Source organism: Staurois parvus, unplaced genomic scaffold, assembly GCF_062004578.1.
Source record: "Staurois parvus isolate SC_StPar_1 unplaced genomic scaffold, SC_StPar_1.0 ptg000141l, whole genome shotgun sequence".
Classification (NCBI taxonomy): domain Eukaryota; kingdom Metazoa; phylum Chordata; class Amphibia; order Anura; family Ranidae; genus Staurois; species Staurois parvus.
The window spans coordinates 359,729-381,202 of NW_028317937.1; the positions used below are offsets into that span (position 1 = coordinate 359,729).

The 21,474-nt window shown below is 52.0% G+C and overlaps 1 protein-coding gene across 1 annotated transcript; it reads right to left on the minus strand.

Annotated features, from left to right (window-relative positions):
- Positions 1-342: 342 nt before the first annotated feature.
- LOC149465176 (indolethylamine N-methyltransferase-like) lies at positions 343-20,804 on the minus strand. The gene is made up of 3 exons (XM_089673561.1): positions 20,596-20,804; positions 2,713-2,920; positions 343-1,738 (listed from the first exon to the last, which is right to left on the minus strand). Exons 1-3 carry the CDS (start codon positions 20,744-20,746, stop codon positions 1,309-1,311), a joined length of 789 nt encoding a protein of 262 aa, XP_089529687.1. The 5' UTR covers positions 20,747-20,804; the 3' UTR covers positions 343-1,308.
- Positions 20,805-21,474: the final 670 nt, after the last annotated feature.

Sequence of the window (21,474 nt, forward strand, 5' to 3'; positions counted from 1 at the left end):
CAGCCTTCCCAGAAGAGTTGAAGCTGTTATAGCTGCAAAGGGTGGGCCAACTCAATATTGAACCCTATGGACTAAGACCAGAATGCCATTAAAGTTCATGTGCGTGTAAAGGCAGGCGTCCCAATACTTTTGGCAATATAGTGTATGTATTTTGTTGGCTGATCACAATGCAGTCACCTGAATTTCTGCTATCAAATCATGATGACTTGAGTCACAATGTAAATGTAATGTAACTGGGGGACATTCTAATGAAGTCTTATTACTATATAAACATTTAAATGTATCACACACATCTGAAAATAAAAAACACGCTGCAGGATTGCTGCATTGCAAATAAAAATATAGTATGTAGAAACTTTTTTTTATTTTTTTTATTTTAGGTATTTATGTAAGGTGTTTAAAAAAGCTACAAAATTGAATGAGCAAAATGGACAGACATAAAAAGATTAGATATGAATAGTAAAAACAAAATCAATTAAAAAAATTGAAAGGTGAATAAGGGAACTGAGAGGTTTAAGAAAATGAATTTGGGTTGCTAGGCATTAATAAAGGGTTAAATAGTTGGTACATTAAGGTGTGGACGCAAGTTTGGGTATGGGATTATTTAAATGTTTAAAGCTTAATTAGCCCAAACATCAATCAAAGATGCTAACACATATCTGACATCTTCAGGGTTTCTGTATCTCTGACAGCATGCTAAAGAAAACCAAAGTTTGTGTATATCAGCATGAAAAGTTGGTGTTCAGTCTTTGGAATCAGGTTTGCGGTTGGCAATCTCTATGTCCAGGAGACTGTCTCAACACTTTGACCAGTACATACTATAAATGGCATCCTGAAATATGTTTCTGAGTTCTATTTGCTACCTAAGGGCCTGTTCACATCATTGTTTTATTTATATGCCCTACAACGCAGGATCACAGTGTGCTGAGCGCATGAAAACTCTAATTGCCATTATAATCTGTGAAGCTCTACATATCAATGTGCTGTTATAAGGCAGTGCGTTATGTTTTGACAAATTCTGTTTTCTGCATCTTTTGTGAGTTTTTGGTTAAAATGGGCATTACATTCTAGTCAATGGCAACACATGGAAAACTCACTTAAAATGCACTAAAACACAATATGCATTTTAATACAATGTACATTTCCCAAGATGAAAAGTCACATAAAGAGTATGCAAAGGTCACGTAGCCCACATGCCTTGTCTTGCATTATGCTTAAACATTATGTAATAAAATTGCACAAAAAAACACATTAAGCTTTATGATTAAAATGCATGTGAACTTCCTAATGCAATGGTGTGAACAGGGCCTAAAGCTTCTGTTCTTTATAAGCTGTGCAGAACACAATGGAATCAAAATCCATCAGATCAGTCTCAGCTCTTCTTTGGGAAACCTCCAAATGGGTGATGACAAACCCCTCATTTATGAGCATACTTCTCAAGTTGCTTTCATTAATCTTTAACATATGGAACTTCTCTCCCCCAACAATAAGGAATGTGCAATTTAAAGTTCCATAATATATCAGGCGACCACTGGGTTTCAGAAGCTTTGAGAATCTCTGGAAGTTTCTTACAAAATCGTCAAGGTCCTTGCTGATGGCTTCCAGGGAAGACCCAAACACCAAGCAGTCGGCTTGCGGTAGCTCAATTGGGTCTGTGAGATTTTCCTGGTCAAGATCGAATTTTACAACATGTGTAATTGCTGCCCTGAGTTTTACTTCCTTGTCCTCCCATTGGTCCCTGGAAGGCAGAAGCACATCCCATGTCACATATAACATTCAACTGATATTCTGTGAAGCATTGAAAATATTAGGTGTGAACAGATGAAAACTGCTAAAATTACTGGGCTATAGGTGGCTATTTTTAGTATTAATACATAGGACTGGAGAAAGGAAGAATGGAATTATTTCTATAGTGAGCATTTGGATTTTTTATTGTGAATCTAGAAACTCTCTCCTCTCCTCTCTCTTCATTTTCCCTGCCCTCTTTTCCACTCCTCTGCCCTCCTCTCTTCACCTCTACTCCCCTATTTTCTATTTTCCTCTCCTTCTCTTCTCTCTACTTTCCCCTTTTCCCCACTCTTCTCCTCTACTCCATTCCCATTCATATTGGGTGCAGTGTACATGGGCCCAAGGGGGATAAGCCCCAATGTGCACTCATTGCACACATTAGGAGAGTGATCTGTATTGGATAGCACCACTTTACACGGTGCCCCAATTCAACAGGCAGAGTGGCAGCGGTGTGCCAGTTATTGTAATGCTCACTGCCACCCGGCACTAAAAAAAGCCTCTATCCAGCATTCAATTAGTTTCTAGCAGAGGGAAGTGGGTGTAGGCAGCTCTGTACCCTTGTCCTCGCCTCCTCTCTTCATCTCCTGTCCTCGCCTATTCTCTGTTCCCCTCTCTACCTGCTCTACCACTTCCCTTCTTTCCCATTTTCTCCCCTGTCTTCTCTCTCCTCCCCGCCATCTCTTTTGCTGGGAATCACATGCCACATGTCAAAACAAAAGATTCTTTTAGCATTATTACATTTGATGTTAGGAAAGTATTAAGGCATCCAACTTAATCTGATTAATCAGATTTACAAATCTTCACACAAGCTGAAACGGCTAATTACAAAAAATAGAAATGTTTTAAAACTCATGTCTGGTCCCCCTCCCAACAATACACCAGACATTCAGCTTGGATCTGTCAAAATATTGGCAGATACATCACCTCTTTCCTCCCAGCTTTGAAGCAAGTGAAATGGTATGCGACCAATCAAATGCTCCGGTTCGGCAGTCCGTCCATTTTTTCACTTCTACAATACAGTGGTCAGTAGCCTTGAGAAGGATGATATCTCTGAAATATTCCATTGCTGCATAGAGATGTTGAATGATGGGACCAATGGTGATGTCAATCAACACATCTCCCTTAAAGTCACCTGCAGAAAAAAAGATTCAGAACAACCTTTAAAGAGATCTCTGATATGGTCTCTATACACATGCATTTGAATTCAGAACCGTTAAAGCACAACTGTGTTCCATTTAAGTATGCTAAATTGCCTGCAGGAAGGACACACTATCCTGCATACAGTAATTAAATATTGTTTGCACAAATCCTATCAAATCAGCATCAACTCTTAACATGTTCTGAAAATTATTCAGCAATATCAATATAGGCCATGTAAGGAATGGACATATATTTCAAGGGTCAGTTCATTGAAAACTGATATTTCCGTTAGTAGGTGCTGGCGAGCCAAACCACTTGCCAGTTTATTCTTTCTCCTCTGGATTCTATTGTTGAGATCTTTATGTTGAGGTCCCAGGTGTGTACACCCAGTGAGCCCATTATTAGGGGCTTCTACTGTCCCTGCAAGTAGCTCTGGATCTGAACACCTGCTATACCTGTTATGAGAGGTTATCAGTAGAGATGAGCGAATTATTCAAAAATTCGATTCGACTGATTCGGCGAATTCGTGGAAAAAAATCGATTCGAGTCAAATATATTCGCTGCGAATTTAACTTATAAAAGGGTGTTTCTAGGCTTCAGAGAGCCTTTATATTAGTGCAGAACACTGTACCTTTAATTTAAATGCCCTTGGAGTCTGCTGGGGAAGAGAAATAATACTGTCAGTCAGTATGACATGCAGATGAGTGCCGTCGATCTTAGAATCACCGCACACTTCACTCATTTGGGCAGTCACGGGGCCAAAACCAGAGTGTGGAGCCACAGTGTGGCGGTGGAGGCAGCAGCAATGGGAGGCCATACAGCACCCTATGACAAAATGGAACCCACCAGCAGTGTGAGGAGACCTGAAAGTGGCACATGGCAGAGTGTGGCGATGGAGACAGCAGCAATGGGAGGCGGTACAGGGACCCATGAGACACTGTGGACCTGGCAGCAGCATGAGGAGGCGGTACAGGGGCCCATGACAGATTACGGGCATGGCAGCAGCATGAGGAGTCGGTACGGGGGCCCATGGCAGATTACGGGCCTGGCAGCAGCAATGGGAGGCCGTACAGGGACCCATGACACACTCTGGACCTGGCAGCAGCATGAGGAGGCGGTACAGGGGCCCATGACAGATTACGGGCCTGGCAGCAGCATGAGGAGTCGGTACGGGGGCCCATGACACACTCTGGACCTGGCAGCAGCATGAGGAGGCGGTAAAGGGGCGCATGACAGATTACGGGCCTGGCAGCAGCATGAGGAGTCGGTATGGGGGCCCATGGCAGATTACGGGCCTGGCAGCAGCAATGGGAGGCCGTACAGCACCCTATGACAAAATGGAACCTACCAGCAGTGTGAGGAGACCTGAAAGTGGCACATGGCAGAGTGTGGCGATGGAGACAGCAGCAATGGGAGGCCGTACAGGGACCCATGACACACTGTGGACCTGGCAGCAGCATGAGGAGGCGGTACAGGGGCCCATGACAGATTACGGGCCTGGCAGCAGCATGAGGAGTCGGTACGGGGGCCCATGGCAGATTACGGGCCTGGCAGCAGCAATGGGAGGCCGTACAGGGACCCATGACACACTCTGGACCTGGCAGCAGCATGAGGAGGCGGTACAGGGGCCCATGACAGATTACGGGCCTGGCAGCAGCATGAGGAGTCGGTACGGGGGCCCATGACACACTCTGGACCTGGCAGCAGCATGAGGAGGCGGTACAGGGGCGCATGACAGATTACGGGCCTGGCAGCAGCATGAGGAGTCGGTAGGGGGGCCCATGGCAGATTACGGGCCTGGCAGCAGCAATGGGAGGCCGTACAGCACCCTATGACAAAATGGAACCCACCAGCAGTGTGAGGAGACCTGAAAGTGGCACATGGCAGAGTGTGGCGATGGAGACAGCAGCAATGGGAGGCCGTACAGGGACCCATGACACACTGTGGACCTGGCAGCAGCATGAGGAGGCGGTACAGGGGCCCATGAGAGATTACGGGCCTGGCAGCAGCATGAGGAGTTGGTACGGGGGCCCATGGCAGATTACGGGCCTGGCAGCAGCAATGGGAGGCCGTACAGGGACCCATGACACACTCTGGACCTGGCAGCAGCATGAGGAGGCGGTACAGGGGCCCATGACAGATTACGGGCCTGGCAGCAGCATGAGGAGTCGGTACGGGGGCCCATGACACACTCTGGACCTGGCAGCAGCATGAGGAGGCGGTACAGGGGCGCATGACAGATTACGGGCCTGGCAGCAGCAACTTGGACAGGAGGACGTTCAGCTTCTGCACCGTCGGGTGCGTGCTCGCAAACTGTTGTCTCTTGGAAACGGATTCCAAGAAAGACTGCTGACGGAATCCGTGAAGAGGAGTAGCAGGAGAAGGAGCATCTGAACGAGCGGAATATGCCAACAAGCAACAACAGGGGCCCATGACAGATTACGGGCCTGGCAGCAGCATGAGGAGTTGGTACGGGGGCCCATGGCAGATTACGGGCCTGGCAGCAGCAATGGGAGGCCATACAGCACCCTATGACAAAATGGAAACCCACCAGCAGTGTGAGGAGACCTGAAAGTGGCACATGGCAGAGTGTGGCGATGGAGACAGCAGCAATGGGAGGCCGTACAGGGACCCATGAGACACTGTGGACCTGGCAGCAGCATGAGGAGGCGGTACAGGGGCCCATGGCCGATTAGGGGCCTGGCAGCAGCAATGGGAGGCCCGTAATCTGCCAGCACTCTATGACAAAATGGAACCCAGCAGCAGTGTGAGGAGACCTGAAAGTGGCACATGGCAGAGTGTGGCGATGGAGACAGCAGCAATGGGAGGCGGTACAGGGACCCATGAGACACTGTGGACCTGGCAGCAGCATGAGGAGGCGGTACAGGGGCCCATGACAGATTACGGGCCTTGCAGCAGCATGAGGAGTCGGTACGGGGGCCCATGGCAGATTACGGGCCTGGCAGCAGCAATGGGAGGCCGTACAGGGACCCATGACACACTCTGGACCTGGCAGCAGCATGAGGAGGCGGTACAGGGGCCCATGACAGATTAAGGGCCTGGCAGCAGCATGAGGAGTTGGTACGGGGGCCCATGGCAGATTACGGGCCTGGCAGCAGCAATGGGAGGCCGTACAGGGACCCATGACACACTCTGGACCTGGCAGCAGCATGAGGAGGCGGTACAGGGGCCCATGACAGATTACGGGCCTGGCAGCAGCATGAGGAGTCGGTACGGGGGCCCATGACACACTCTGGACCTGGCAGCAGCATGAGGAGGCGGTACAGGGGCGCATGACAGATTACGGGCCTGGCAGCAGCAACTTGGACAAGAGGACGTTCAGCTTCTGCACCGTCGGGTGCGTGCTCGCAAACTGTTGTCTCTTGGAAACGGATTCCAAGAAAGACTGCTGACGGAATCCGTGAAGAGGAGTAGCAGGAGAAGGAGCATCTGAACGAGCGGAATATGCCAACAAGCGACAACAGGGGCCCATGACAGATTATGGGCCTGGCAGCAGCATGAGGAGTCGGTACGGGGGCCCATGGCAGATTACGGGCCTGGCAGCAGCAATGGGAGGCCATACAGCACCCTATGACAAAATGGAAACCAACCAGCAGTGTGAGGAGACCTGAAAGTGGCACATGGCAGAGTGTGGCGATGGAGACAGCAGCAATGGGAGGCGGTACAGGGACCCATGAGACACTGTGGACCTGGCAGCAGCATGAGGAGGCGGTACAGGGGCCCATGGCAGATTAGGGGCCTGGCAGCAGCAATGGGAGACGCCCGTAATCTGCCAGCACTCTATGACAAAATGGAACCCAGCAGCAGTGTGAGGAGACCTGAAAGTGGCACATGGCAGAGTGTGGCGATGGAGACAGCAGCAATGGGAGGCGGTACAGGGACCCATGAGACACTGTGGACCTGGCAGCAGCATGAGGAGGCGGTACAGGGGCCCATGACAGATTACGGGCCTGGCAGCAGCATGAGGAGTCGGTACGGGGGCCCATGGCAGATTACGGGCCTGGCAGCAGCAATGGGAGGCCGTACAGGGACCCATGACACACTCTGGACCTGGCAGCAGCATGAGGAGGCGGTACAGGGGCCCATGACAGATTACGGGCCTGGTAGCAGCATGAGGAGTCGGTACGGGGGCCCATGACACACTCTGGACCTGGCAGCAGCATGAGGAGGCGGTACAGGGGCGCATGACAGATTACGGGCCTGGCAGCAGCAACTTGGACAGGAAGACGTTCAGCTTCTGCACCGTCGGGTGCGTGCTCGCAAACTGTTGTCTCTTGGAAACGGATTCCAAGAAAGACTGCTGACGGAATCCGTGAAGAGGAGTAGCAGGAGAAGGAGCATCTGAACGAGCGGAATATGCCAACAAGCGACAACAGGGGCCCATGACAGATTACGGGCCTGGCAGCAGCATGAGGAGTTGGTACGGGGGCCCATGGCAGATTACGGGCCTGGCAGCAGCAATGGGAGGCCATACAGCACCCTATGACAAAATGGAAACCCACCAGCAGTGTGAGGAGACCTGAAAGTGGCACATGGCAGAGTGTGGCGATGGAGACAGCAGCAATGGGAGGCGGTACAGGGACCCATGAGACACTGTGGACCTGGCAGCAGCATGAGGAGGCGGTACAGGGGCCCATGGCAGATTAGGGGCCTGGCAGCAGCAATGGGAGGCCCGTAATCTGCCAGCACTCTATGACAAAATGGAACCCAGCAGCAGTGTGAGGAGACCTGAAAGTGGCACATGGCATGACACACTGTGGACCTGGCAGCAGCATGAGGAGGCGGTACAGGGGTCCATGGCAGATTAGGGGCCTGGCAGCAGCAATGGGAGGCCCGTAATCTGCCAGCACCCTATGACAAAATGGAACCCAGCAGCAGTGTGAGGAGACCTGAAAGTGGCACATGGCAGAGTGTGGCGATGGAGACAGCAGCAATGGGAGGCGGTACAGGGACCCATGAGACACTCTGGACCTGGCAGCAGCATGAGGAGGCGGTACAGGGGCCCATGGCAGATTACAGGCCTGGCAGCAGCAATGGGAGACGCCCGTAATCTGCCAGCAACCTATGACAAAATGGAACCCAGAAGCAGTGTGAGGAGACCTGAAAGTGGCACATGGCAGAGTGTGGCGATGGAGACAGCAGCAATGGGAGGCCGTACAGGGACCCATGAGACACTGTGGACCTGGCAGCAGCATGAGGAGGCGGTACAGGGGCCCATGGCAGATTAGGGGCCTGGCAGCAGCAATGGGAGACGCCCGTAATCTGCCAGCACTCTATGACAAAATGGAACCCAGCAGCAGTGTGAGGAGACCTGAAAGTGGCACATGGCAGAGTGTGACGATGGAGACAGCAGCAATGGGAGGCCGTACAGGGACCCATGAGACACTCTGGACCTGGCAGCAGCATGAGGAGGCGGTACAGGGGCCCATGGCAGATTACAGGCCTGGCAGCAGCAATGGGAGACGCCCGTAATCTGCCAGCAACCTATGACAAAATGGAACCCAGAAGCAGTGTGAGGAGACCTGAAAGTGGCACATGGCAGAGTGTGGCGATGGAGACAGCAGCAATGGGAGGCGGTACAGGGACCCATGAGACACTGTGGACCTGGCAGCAGCATGAGGAGGCGGTACAGGGGCCCATGGCAGATTAGGGGCCTGGCAGCAGCAATGGGAGGCCCGTAATCTGCCAGCACTCTATGACAAAATGGAACCCAGCAGCAGTGTGAGGAGACCTGAAAGTGGCACATGGCATGACACACTGTGGACCTGGCAGCAGCATGAGGAGGCGGTACAGGGGTCCATGGCAGATTAGGGGCCTGGCAGCAGCAATGGGAGGCCCGTAATCTGCCAGCACCCTATGACAAAATGGAACCCAGCAGCAGTGTGAGGAGACCTGAAAGTGGCACATGGCAGAGTGTGGCGATGGAGACAGCAGCAATGGGAGGCGGTACAGGGACCCATGAGACACTCTGGACCTGGCAGCAGCATGAGGAGGCGGTACAGGGGCCCATGGCAGATTACAGGCCTGGCAGCAGCAATGGGAGACGCCCGTAATCTGCCAGCAACCTATGACAAAATGGAACCCAGAAGCAGTGTGAGGAGACCTGAAAGTGGCACATGGCAGAGTGTGGCGATGGAGACAGCAGCAATGGGAGGCCGTACAGGGACCCATGAGACACTGTGGACCTGGCAGCAGCATGAGGAGGCGGTACAGGGGCCCATGGCAGATTAGGGGCCTGGCAGCAGCAATGGGAGACGCCCGTAATCTGCCAGCACTCTATGACAAAATGGAACCCAGCAGCAGTGTGAGGAGACCTGAAAGTGGCACATGGCAGAGTGTGACGATGGAGACAGCAGCAATGGGAGGCCGTACAGGGACCCATGAGACACTCTGGACCTGGCAGCAGCATGAGGAGGCGGTACAGGGGCCCATGGCAGATTACAGGCCTGGCAGCAGCAATGGGAGACGCCCGTAATCTGCCAGCAACCTATGACAAAATGGAAACCCACCAGCAGTGTGAGGAGACCTGAAAGTGGCACATGGCAGAGTGTGGCGATGGAGACAGCAGCAATGGGAGGCGGTACAGGGACCCATGAGACACTGTGGACCTGGCAGCAGCATGAGGAGGCGGTACAGGGGCCCATGGCAGATTAGGGGCCTGGCAGCAGCAATGGGAGGCCCGTAATCTGCCAGCACTCTATGACAAAATGGAACCCAGCAGCAGTGTGAGGAGACCTGAAAGTGGCACATGGCATGACACACTGTGGACCTGGCAGCAGCATGAGGAGGCGGTACAGGGGTCCATGGCAGATTAGGGGCCTGGCAGCAGCAATGGGAGGCCCGTAATCTGCCAGCACCCTATGACAAAATGGAACCCAGCAGCAGTGTGAGGAGACCTGAAAGTGGCACATGGCAGAGTGTGGCGATGGAGACAGCAGCAATGGGAGGCGGTACAGGGACCCATGAGACACTCTGGACCTGGCAGCAGCATGAGGAGGCGGTACAGGGGCCCATGGCAGATTACAGGCCTGGCAGCAGCAATGGGAGACGCCCGTAATCTGCCAGCAACCTATGACAAAATGGAACCCAGAAGCAGTGTGAGGAGACCTGAAAGTGGCACATGGCAGAGTGTGGCGATGGAGACAGCAGCAATGGGAGGCCGTACAGGGACCCATGAGACACTGTGGACCTGGCAGCAGCATGAGGAGGCGGTACAGGGGCCCATGGCAGATTAGGGGCCTGGCAGCAGCAATGGGAGACGCCCGTAATCTGCCAGCACTCTATGACAAAATGGAACCCAGCAGCAGTGTGAGGAGACCTGAAAGTGGCACATGGCAGAGTGTGACGATGGAGACAGCAGCAATGGGAGGCCGTACAGGGACCCATGAGACACTCTGGACCTGGCAGCAGCATGAGGAGGCGGTACAGGGGCCCATGGCAGATTACAGGCCTGGCAGCAGCAATGGGAGACGCCCGTAATCTGCCAGCAACCTATGACAAAATGGAACCCAGCAGCAGTGTGAGGAGACCTGAAAGTGGCACATGGCAGAGTGTGGCGATGGAGACAGCAGCATTGGGAGGCCGTACAGGGACCCATGAGACACTGTGGACCTGGCAGCAGCATGAGGAGGCGGTACAGGGGCCCATGGCAGATTAGGGGCCTGGCAGCAGCAATGGGAGATGCCCGTAATCTGCCAGCACTCTATGACAAAATGGAACACACCAGCAGTGTGAGGAGACCTGAAAGTGGCACATGGCATGACACACTGTGGACCTGGCAGCAGCATGAGGAGGCGGTACAGGGGCCCATGGCAGATTAGGGGCCTGGCAGCAGCTATGGGAGGCCCGTAATCTGCCAGCATCCTATGACAAAATGGAACCCAGCAGCAGTGTGAGGAGACCTGAAAGTGGCACATGGCAGAGTGTGGCGATGGAGACAGCAGCAATGGGAGGCGGTACAGGGACCCATGACACACTGTGGACCTGGCAGCAGCATGAGGAGGCGGTACAGGTGCCCATGGCAGATTAGGGGCCTGGCAGCAGCTATGGGAGGCCCGTAATCTGCCAGCACCCTATGACAAAATGGAACACACCAGCAGTGTGAGGAGACCTGAAAGTGGCACATGGCATGACACACTGTGGACCTGGCAGCAGCATGAGGAGGCGGTACAGGGGCCCATGGCAGATTAGGGGCCTGGCAGCAGCAATGGGAGACGCCCGTAATCTGCCAGCACTCTATGACAAAATGGAACCCAGCAGCAGTGTGAGGAGACCTGAAAGTGGCACATGGCAGAGTGTGACGATGGAGACAGCAGCAATGGGAGGCCGTACAGGGACCCATGAGACACTGTGGACCTGGCAGCAGCATGAGGAGGCGGTACAGGGGCCCATGGCAGATTACAGGCCTGGCAGCAGCAATGGGAGACGCCCGTAATCTGCCAGCAACCTATGACAAAATGGAACCCAGAAGCAGTGTGAGGAGACCTGAAAGTGGCACATGGCAGAGTGTGGCAATGGAGACAGCAGCAATGGGAGGCCGTACAGGGACCCATGAGACACTGTGGACCTGGCAGCAGCATGAGGAGGCAGTACGGGGGCCCATGGCAGATTACAGGCCTGGCAGCAGCAATGGGAGGCCCGTAATCTGCCAGCACCCTATGACAAAATGGACAGCACCAGCAGTGTGAGTAGACCTGAAAGTGGCACATGGCAGAGTGTGGCGATGGAGACAGCAGCAATGGGAGGCGGTACAGGGACCCATGAGACACTGTGGACCTGGCAGCAGCATGAGGAGGCGGTACGGGGGCCCATGGCAGATTAGGGGCCTGGCAGCAGCAATGGGAGACGCCCGTAATCTGCCAGCACTCTATGACAAAATGGAACCCAGCAGCAGTGTGAGGAGACCTGAAAGTGGCACATGGCAGAGTGTGGCGATGGAGACAGCAGCAATGGGAGGCCGTACAGGGACCCATGAGACACTCTGGACCTGGCAGCAGCATGAGGAGGCGGTACAGGGGCCCATGGCAGATTACAGGCCTGGCAGCAGCAATGGGAGACGCCCGTAATCTGCCAGCAACCTATGACAAAATGGAACCCAGAAGCAGTGTGAGGAGACCTGAAAGTGGCACATGGCAGAGTGTGGCGATGGAGACAGCAGCAATGGGAGGCCGTACAGGGACCCATGAGACACTGTGGACCTGGCAGCAGCATGAGGAGGCGGTATGGGGGCCCATGGCAGATTACAGGCCTGGCAGCAGCAATGGGAGGCCCGTAATCTGCCAGCACCCTATGACAAAATGGACAGCACCAGCAGTGTGAGGAGACCTGAAAGTGGCACACGGCAGAGTGTGGTGATGGAGACAGCAGCAATGGGAGGCTGTACAGGGACCCATGAGACACTCTGGACCTGGCAGCAGCAGTGTGAGGAGACCTGAAAGTGGCACATGGCAGAGTGTGACGATGGAGACAGCAGCAATGGGAGGCCGTACAGGGACCCATGAGACACTGTGGACCTGGCAGCAGCATGAGGAGGCGGTACAGGGGCCCATGGCAGATTACAGGCCTGGCAGCAGCAATGGGAGACGCCCGTAATCTGCCAGCAACCTATGACAAAATGGAACCCAGAAGCAGTGTGAGGAGACCTGAAAGTGGCACATGGCAGAGTGTGGCAATGGAGACAGCAGCAATGGGAGGCCGTACAGGGACCCATGAGACACTGTGGACCTGGCAGCAGCATGAGGAGGCAGTACGGGGGCCCATGGCAGATTACAGGCCTGGCAGCAGCAATGGGAGGCCCGTAATCTGCCAGCACCCTATGACAAAATGGACAGCACCAGCAGTGTGAGTAGACCTGAAAGTGGCACATGGCAGAGTGTGGCGATGGAGACAGCAGCAATGGGAGGCGGTACAGGGACCCATGAGACACTGTGGACCTGGCAGCAGCATGAGGAGGCGGTACGGGGGCCCATGGCAGATTAGGGGCCTGGCAGCAGCAATGGGAGACGCCCGTAATCTGCCAGCACTCTATGACAAAATGGAACCCAGCAGCAGTGTGAGGAGACCTGAAAGTGGCACATGGCAGAGTGTGGCGATGGAGACAGCAGCAATGGGAGGCCGTACAGGGACCCATGAGACACTCTGGACCTGGCAGCAGCATGAGGAGGCGGTACAGGGGCCCATGGCAGATTACAGGCCTGGCAGCAGCAATGGGAGACGCCCGTAATCTGCCAGCAACCTATGACAAAATGGAACCCAGAAGCAGTGTGAGGAGACCTGAAAGTGGCACATGGCAGAGTGTGGCGATGGAGACAGCAGCAATGGGAGGCCGTACAGGGACCCATGAGACACTGTGGACCTGGCAGCAGCATGAGGAGGCGGTATGGGGGCCCATGGCAGATTACAGGCCTGGCAGCAGCAATGGGAGGCCCGTAATCTGCCAGCACCCTATGACAAAATGGACAGCACCAGCAGTGTGAGGAGACCTGAAAGTGGCACACGGCAGAGTGTGGTGATGGAGACAGCAGCAATGGGAGGCTGTACAGGGACCCATGAGACACTCTGGACCTGGCAGCAGCAGTGTGAGGAGACCTGAAAGTGGCACATGGCAGGGGCATGATTCATGGCGGATTTAGTCAGTTGTGTCAGGAACTGGTGGTTTGAAATCCAGACTAATCCACGCCTGATTCATTTTCACAAACGTGAGTCTCTCTACACTTTGGGTGGACAGTCGTGTCCTCCGCGGAGTTACAATACCTCCTGCCGCACTAAACACGCGCTCCGATGCCACGCTACTGGCCGGGCATGACAGCCTTTCAAGGGCAAATTCAGCTAGTTGGGGCCAAAGGTCAAGTTTCGTTGCCCAGTAGTCAAGGGGATTGTCTACCTCGGTTGGCAGGGTGCTGTCCAAGTAGGCCCAAGCCTGTTGTTTGAGCTCCTGCTCCAGGTCCACCTGATGCTGCTGCTGCTGCTGCTGCTGCTGCTGCGGCTGGTTAGTAGTTTCCTCACTGCGCTGGTGAAGAAAGCTACTCATCATCGACTGCAGACTGAGGCAGCCGCTGCTGGTGGAGCTGCCACTGCTCCTACCACCCCACCCCTCCCCTGCTGCCATGGCAGCGGAACGTGAGCGCACAGGGCCCACAGTGTCTGAGGATGGACGTTGGCGCAGAAAGGCAGAGACCAACTGACTACATAGGTGGTTTTTATAGTACGTTATTTTGGCCTCCCTCTCAGCAGGTGTGAAAAAGGCCACCATTTTTGAACGGTAGCGAGGGTCCAACAAGGTGGACAGCCAAAAGTCATCCCTCTGTCTGATGGTTATTATTCTGCTGTCGCTACGCAAGCAACCGAGCATGCTATGGGCCATTTGTGCCAAGGAATGCGAGGGGCTCCCTGCCTCCATCTCCACAGCATACTGCCACGGTGCGTCTGGGTCCTCTGTCTCCTCCTCCTCTACCAGATGCTCCTGCTCCTCCACTCCTGTCCGCCGAGTGGAAAAACCACCCATTTCACTCAATAATTCCTGAGCACCAATGTCCTCCTCTACCTCCTCCTCTTCTTCCTGTCCTGCCCCCACAGGGGTCATGTGGCGTTGAGATCTGTGCACCACGTCTACCGCACCCTGACCAGCCATTGTTAACAGCATTTGTTCCAGGACGTGCAACAGAGGAATGACGTCGTTCATCCCATAGTCCTGCCGACTCACGAATAGCGTGGCCTCCTCAAAGGGCCTGAGCAAGCGGCAGGTGTCACGCATGAGCTGCCAATGGCTGACATCGAAGTTACACAGGGGAGTACCTTTATCCGCTTATAACATCAGGAAATCGGTGATGGCCTTTCGCTGTTCGTAAAGGCGGTCTAACATGTGTAGGGTTGAATTCCACCTTGTTGCAACGTCGCAGATCACGCGATGCTGTGGAATTCCGTTCTGCCGCTGCAGCTCAAGGAGGGTGTGCTTTGCAGTGTAGGAATGGCTGAAATGCATGCAAAGTTTACGTGACATTTTAAGGATGTCTTGCAGTGGGATGGTGGATTTTAGGAACCGCTTGACAACCAGATTGAACACGTGAGCCATGCATGGCGCATGGCACAACCTTCCTTGACGCAGAGCAGACACCATGTTCTTTCCGTTGTCGGTCAACATGGTTCCGATTTTCAGTTTGCGCGGAGACAGCCATCTGTCGATTTCTCTGTTCATTACACTCAGAAGTTCCTCCCCTGTGTGACTACGTTCACCAAGGCATACCAGGTGCAGCACAGTGTGACACCGTTGCGCCCTGCACATGTGATATGCCGGTCGGGTAATGGGACTTGGCACGGGGGTGGCGGCTGAGGACACGGCGGAAGAAGAGGTGGCAGAGGCGGACATGTTTGCTGGACCAAGGACGTGCAAACGTGGAGGCAAAAGCGGCGTGACCTGTCCAAGTTGCTGGTGCGGCTGTGCCGGCACCACGTTCACCCAGTGGGCCGTAAATGACATGTACTGTCCCTGACCGTAGTTACAGCTCCACACGTCGGCGCTGCCGTGCACTTTGGCAGAGACCGACATGCTCAAAGACTGGCCCACCATCTCTTCTACATTTGAATGCAGGGCTGGCACTGCCTTTTTTGCGAAGAAATGTCGGCTTGGCACTCTCCACCGCGGCGCGGCACAAGCCATCATTTCTCGGAAAGGTGCTGAGTCCACCACTTGGAAAGGGAGGGACTGCAGCACCAGCAACTTGGACAGGAGGACGTTCAGCTTTTGCACCGTTGGGTGCGTGCTCGCAAACTGTTGTCTCTTGGAAACGGATTCCAAGAAAGACTGCTGACGGAATCCGTGAAGAGGAGTAGCAGGAGAAGGAGCATCTGAACGAGCGGAAGATGCCAACGAGCGACAACTCCCCTCAGCAGAGGTGTTGGAGCCTTGACTGGCTGATAGAGGGCGATTGACGTCGGGTGCTGGGGCAGGCAGAACCGCCGTATCTTTATCACGGTTTTCCCAGGCCACCAAATGGCGACGCTGCATATGCTGACGCAACGCTGTAGTCCCAACATGGGCCCCCTGGCCACGCTTGACTTTCTGGCCACATAGTCGACATACGGCTACGTTTACTTCCTCGGGCGGCTTGAGGAAAAATTGCCACACCGCCGAGTAGGAAACTTTGCCCCCGCTACTCCTCACTGGCTGACTGCTACTTCCTCCGTGCACACCGGCACCACTACTGGCCGTGGTGGTAGGCTGCAGTGGAGCTGGTGCTCTACTCCGTGGCCGTTTGCCTCCACTGACACTGCTGCGACCCTGCTGCCTCCTGGGCAACCCACCGACTGTTTTGCTCGCTGCCAAGCTGGCACCCTCTTCTCCTGATGATGCGGAAGAAATTGCCTGATGACGACGAGGCTGCCAAGTGCGATCAGCCTCCTCATCATCAATTAGGGTCTCCGCCTCACTACTAGCCCCCTCGGCTGCGTGTGGGTCAGGAGACAGACCTGTCTCTAGACCGGCTACCGAGCCACTCTCCTCGCCACTACTTCTTCGCCTGGCTGCTGAAGAGGCGGATGTCTCCCCCCGTTCCTGACCGCCCTCTGTTAGCTCTTCCTCACTGTACAGTGGGGCTGAGCCCACAGCATGCGATACTTCGCTTGGTGAGGGAACAGCAAAGGACAGGGGCAGGTAGAGGACACGTGATTTCAGTGGGCTTGCTCCCGGGCCATGCCAACTAACGGTTGTGTCTGACATACACACCGACCGTTGGCTGTAGGTGTCAGAGGTGACCTGGGAAGAGGAAGACGACCGAGCCAACCAATCGATGACGGCAGGGTTGTCGGTGGAGACACGACCGCTGGATGACACCGGGAGCACTGGCCTCTGGCTGCGACTAGTGCTGCCTCGACCCCTTCCTCTGCTGCCATGTCTGCTCGCTCCTAAAACATTGCCTCCTCTGCCACTCCTCTGCGTGTTATCTGACATACTCTTTAATTCAACGATTCTGTGTCCCTGAGTAACAATTCTGTGTCCCTCAGTAACAATTCTGTGTCCCTCAGTAACAATTCTGTGTCCCTCAGTAACAATTATGTGTCTGTCCCTGAGTAACAATTCTGTGTCCCTCAGTAACAATTCTGTGTCCCTCAGTAACAATTCTGTGTCCCTGAGTAACAATTCTGTGTCCCTCAGTAACAATTCTGTGTCCCTCAGTAACAATTCTGTGTCTGTCCCTGAGTAACAATTCTGTGTCTGTCCCTGAGTAACAATTCTGTGTCCCTGAGTAACAATTCTGTGTCCCTCAGTAACAATTCTGTGTCCCTCAGTAACAATTCTGTGTCTGTCCCTGAGTAACAATTCTGTGTCCCTGAGTAACAATTCTGTGTCCCTCAGTAACAATTCTGTGTCCCTCAGTAACAATTCTGTGTCTGTCCCTGAGTAACAATTCTGTGTCTGTCCCTGAGTAACAATTCTGTGTCCCTGAGTAACAATTCTGTGTCCCTCAGTAACAATTCTGTGTCCCTGAGTAACAATTCTGTGTCTGTCCCTGAGTAACAATTCTGTGTCCCTGAGTAACAATTCTGTGTCCCTCAGTAACAATTCTGTGTCCCTCAGTAACAATTCTGTGTCCCTCAGTAACAATTCTGTGTCTGTCCCTGAGTAACAATTCTGTGTCCCTGAGTAAAAATTCTGTGTCCCTGAGTAACAATTGTGTCTCTCAGTAACAATTCTGTGTCCCTCAGTAACAATTCTGTGTCTGTCCCTGAGTAACAATTCTGTGTCCCTCAGTAACAATTCTGTGTCCCTCAGTAACAATTCTGTGTCTGTCCCTGAGTAACAATTCTGTGTCCCTGAGTAACAATTCTGTGTCCCTCAGTAACAATTCTGTGTCCCTCAGTAACAATTCTGTGTCTGTCCCTGAGTAACAATTCTGTGTCCCTCAGTAACAATTCTGTGTCCCTCAGTAACAATTCTGTGTCTGTCCCTGAGTAACAATTCTGTGTCCCTGAGTAACAATTCTGTGTCCCTCAGTAACAATTCTGTGTCCCTCAGTAACAATTCTGTGTCTGTCCCTGAGTAACAATCCTGTGTCCCTGAGTAACAATTCTGTGTCCCTCAGTAACAATTCTGTGTCCCTCAGTAACAATTCTGTGTCTGTCCCTGAGTAACAATTCTGTGTCCCTGAGTAACAATTCTGTGTCCCTCAGTAACAATTCTGTGTCCCTCAGTAACAATTCTGTGTCCCTCAGTAACAATTATGTGTCTGTCCCTGAGTAACAATTCTGTGTCCCTCAGTAACAATTCTGTGTCCCTCAGTAACAATTCTGTGTCCCTCAGTAACAATTCTGTGTCTGTCCCTGAGTAACAATTCTGTGTCTGTCCCTGAGTAACAATTCTGTGTCCCTCAGTAACAATTCTGTGTCCCTCAGTAACAATTCTGTGTCTGTCCCTGAGTAACAATTCTGTGTCCCTGAGTAAAAATTCTGTGTCCCTGAGTAACAATTGTGTCCCTCAGTAACAATTCTGTGTCCCTCAGTAACAATTCTGTGTCTGTCCCTGAGTAACAATTCTGTGTCCCTCAGTAACAATTCTGTGTCCCTCAGTAACAATTCTGTGTCTGTCCCTGAGTAACAATTCTGTGTCCCTGAGTAACAATTCTGTGTCCCTCAGTAACAATTCTGTGTCCCTCAGTAACAATTCTGTGTCTGTCCCTGAGTAACAATTCTGTGTCCCTGAGTAACAATTCTGTGTCCCTCAGTAACAATTCTGTGTCTGTCCCTGAGTAACAATTCTGTGTCCCTCAGTAACAATTCTGTGTCTGTCCCTGAGTAACAATTCTGTGTCCCTGAGTAACAATTCTGTGTCCCTCAGTAACAATTCTGTGTCTGTCCCTGAGTAACAATTCTGTGTCCCTGAGTAACAATTCTGTGTCCCTCAGTAACAATTCTGTGTCCCTCAGTAACAATTCTGTGTCTGTCCCTCAGTAACAATTCTGTGTCCCTCAGTAACAATTCTGTGTCCCTCAGTAACAATTCTGTGTCTGTCCCTGAGTAACAATTCTGTGTCTGTTCCTGAGTAACAATTCTGTGTCTGTCCCTGAGTAACAATTCTGTGTCTGTCCCTGAGTAACAATTCTTTGTCCCTCAGTAACAATTCTGTGTCCCTCAGTAACAATTCTGTGTCTGTCCCTGAGTAACAATTCTGTGTCTGTCCCTGAGTAACAAACCTGTGTCCCTAAGTAACGGTTCTGTGGCCCTAAGTAACGGTTCTGTGGCCCTAAGTAACGGTTCTGTGTCCCTAAGTAACGGTTCTGTGGCCCTAAGTAACGGTTCTGTGTCCCTAAGTAACGGTTCTGTGGCCCTAAGTAACGGTTCTGTGTCCCTAAGTAACGGTTCTGTGTCCCTAAGTAACGGTTCTGTGTCCCTAAGCAACGATTCTGTGGCCCTAAGTAACGGTTCTGTGTCCCTAAGTAACGATTCTGTGGCCCTAAGTAACGGTTCTGTGTCCCTAAGTAACGGTTCTGTGGCCCTAAGTAACGGTTCTGTGTCCCTAAGTAACGGTTCTGTGTCCCTAAGTAACGGTTCTGTGTCCCTAAGTAACGGTTCTGTGTCCCTAAGTAACGGATCTGTGTCCCTAAGTAACGGTTCTGTGTCCCTAAGTAACGATTCTGTTACACAGACAGGTCTGCCTCTCTTGAATGACTGGAGGCTAATGGAGAATTCTAAAATGCCCGCAATTTATAGCTCGACCATTACACAGTGCTGGCTGGCTGGCTGCTGATTGGCTAATCCGATCACATGTCATGAATGAATGCATTATGGGTCAGCGCGACTTGTCTGCGCGCCTTCCCAGAGATCCCTGCTCCGTCGCCGCACATGTCGCCGCCATTTTAGGAAAAATTTCGATTCGCGCCGAATCCGAAAATTAGCAGACTTCGGATGCGCGAATCTAAATTTTTCCTAAAATGGCGGCGACATGTGCGGCGACGGAGCGGGGATCTCTGGGAAGGCGCGCAGACAAGGCGCGCTGACCCATAATGCATTCATTCATGACATGTGATCAAATTTTCCTAATATTCGAAACGAATTCCACTTCACCTAGTTCGATTCGCTCATCTCTAGTTATCACCATTCCTGCGTTGAGTTCATAGGTAGCACACCTGCTGTTTCCATTATGAGGGGCTCTCACTTTCCATTACACTAATATTTGTTTTATATTATGGGCACTGTAGTATGTACTGCTGGAACACATAGATGTGGGTGGGAGCGGCCAAAACTTCCAGGAGCACATAACCAGGCTGGGAATTGTGTCAGGGAGATCTCATTGTTGGAGTATTGAACAGATATAAGAAGCCAGGAGTCGAGTCAGACAACCAGGCTCTCCCTATAGCTAGGCTGATTGGCATTTCATTAGATTTGGGTATATGAAATCTTATTAATGTTCAGCCTCCTTATGCATAATTGTATAGGCCAACAGCAAGATAAAATATCAATACGTTTTCCTGAAGAGTGGTTTAGTAGCACTTCTGCTTTGTCTCTACCTGTTTTTTCTAAAACAGGTTCTTTCATTCTCTGTTCCCATAATTTCTTCACTTGTACAGGACCATTCTGCAAATCAATAATTCATGCTTCATTTCACCTAATATATACTTCATGTACAATTTATTATTCAAAAAAAGCTTTACCTACCTGAGGAAAATGTATCATAAAATTTCATCATAGGATACTCAAAAGCCTCATAAGTAAAGGGCATTTCTGGTGTACTAGAACAATACGCGTCTAGGAAATTTCGGGAGTGGAAGCCATGTACATGGTAGAACTTGTGAGAGCCGGGATCCATCCTGTAATATTATCTCCACTACAGCAATCTTCCAGTGTGTCTCCTATCTTCTGATGCATGTGATAATTATATGACTTCATTAGAATGTCACCCAATGTTAGTATAATGTGACTCAAGTCATCATGCTTTGTTTGCAGAGGTTAAGGCACCTAATTGTGATAAGCCAACAAAATAATTTAAAGTATATCTAAAGCTACAGGTTTTTTTTAGTTTTTGAGAAAGAGTAGGCCGTGTTCAGCAACCAGTAGATTGCAGCCAGGTGACTGGTAGATCGCGGTTTGGGCCTCCCATCCAAAACAGAGTGCAATGTAGAGGGACTTCTTGTAAAGTTGGAGCTGTAGTAGGGAGCAAAAGCCGCATAAGCTGGTGCTTCCTCTGTAGAGCTGCCCCATGGGAACCAACTGATACCAACTGCACTTAATCTCTTATCCCGGTTAGAGGTCTCCTAAGTGGTGCCAGCAGAATTAAAGAAGAGCTTTTCAGGTCAGTGCGAAGCAATACATTGGGCATAATAGTATAGGGCCTTCATATTGATGCGCTGCGGTTTACCCACACCGCTGGTGTAGTGCAGTGTTTCTGCAACTTTTCTGCAAGTTTGCTGAGCCTAGCCATATACCTCATTATATCCTGCGGGTTTGGTCCTGAATGTAGGAGTTTTGGTGTGCTTTCAGAAAGTGCACCACACCTGCAGGGTATATTAGAAGTCTATGGCAAAGCGCAGCTAACCC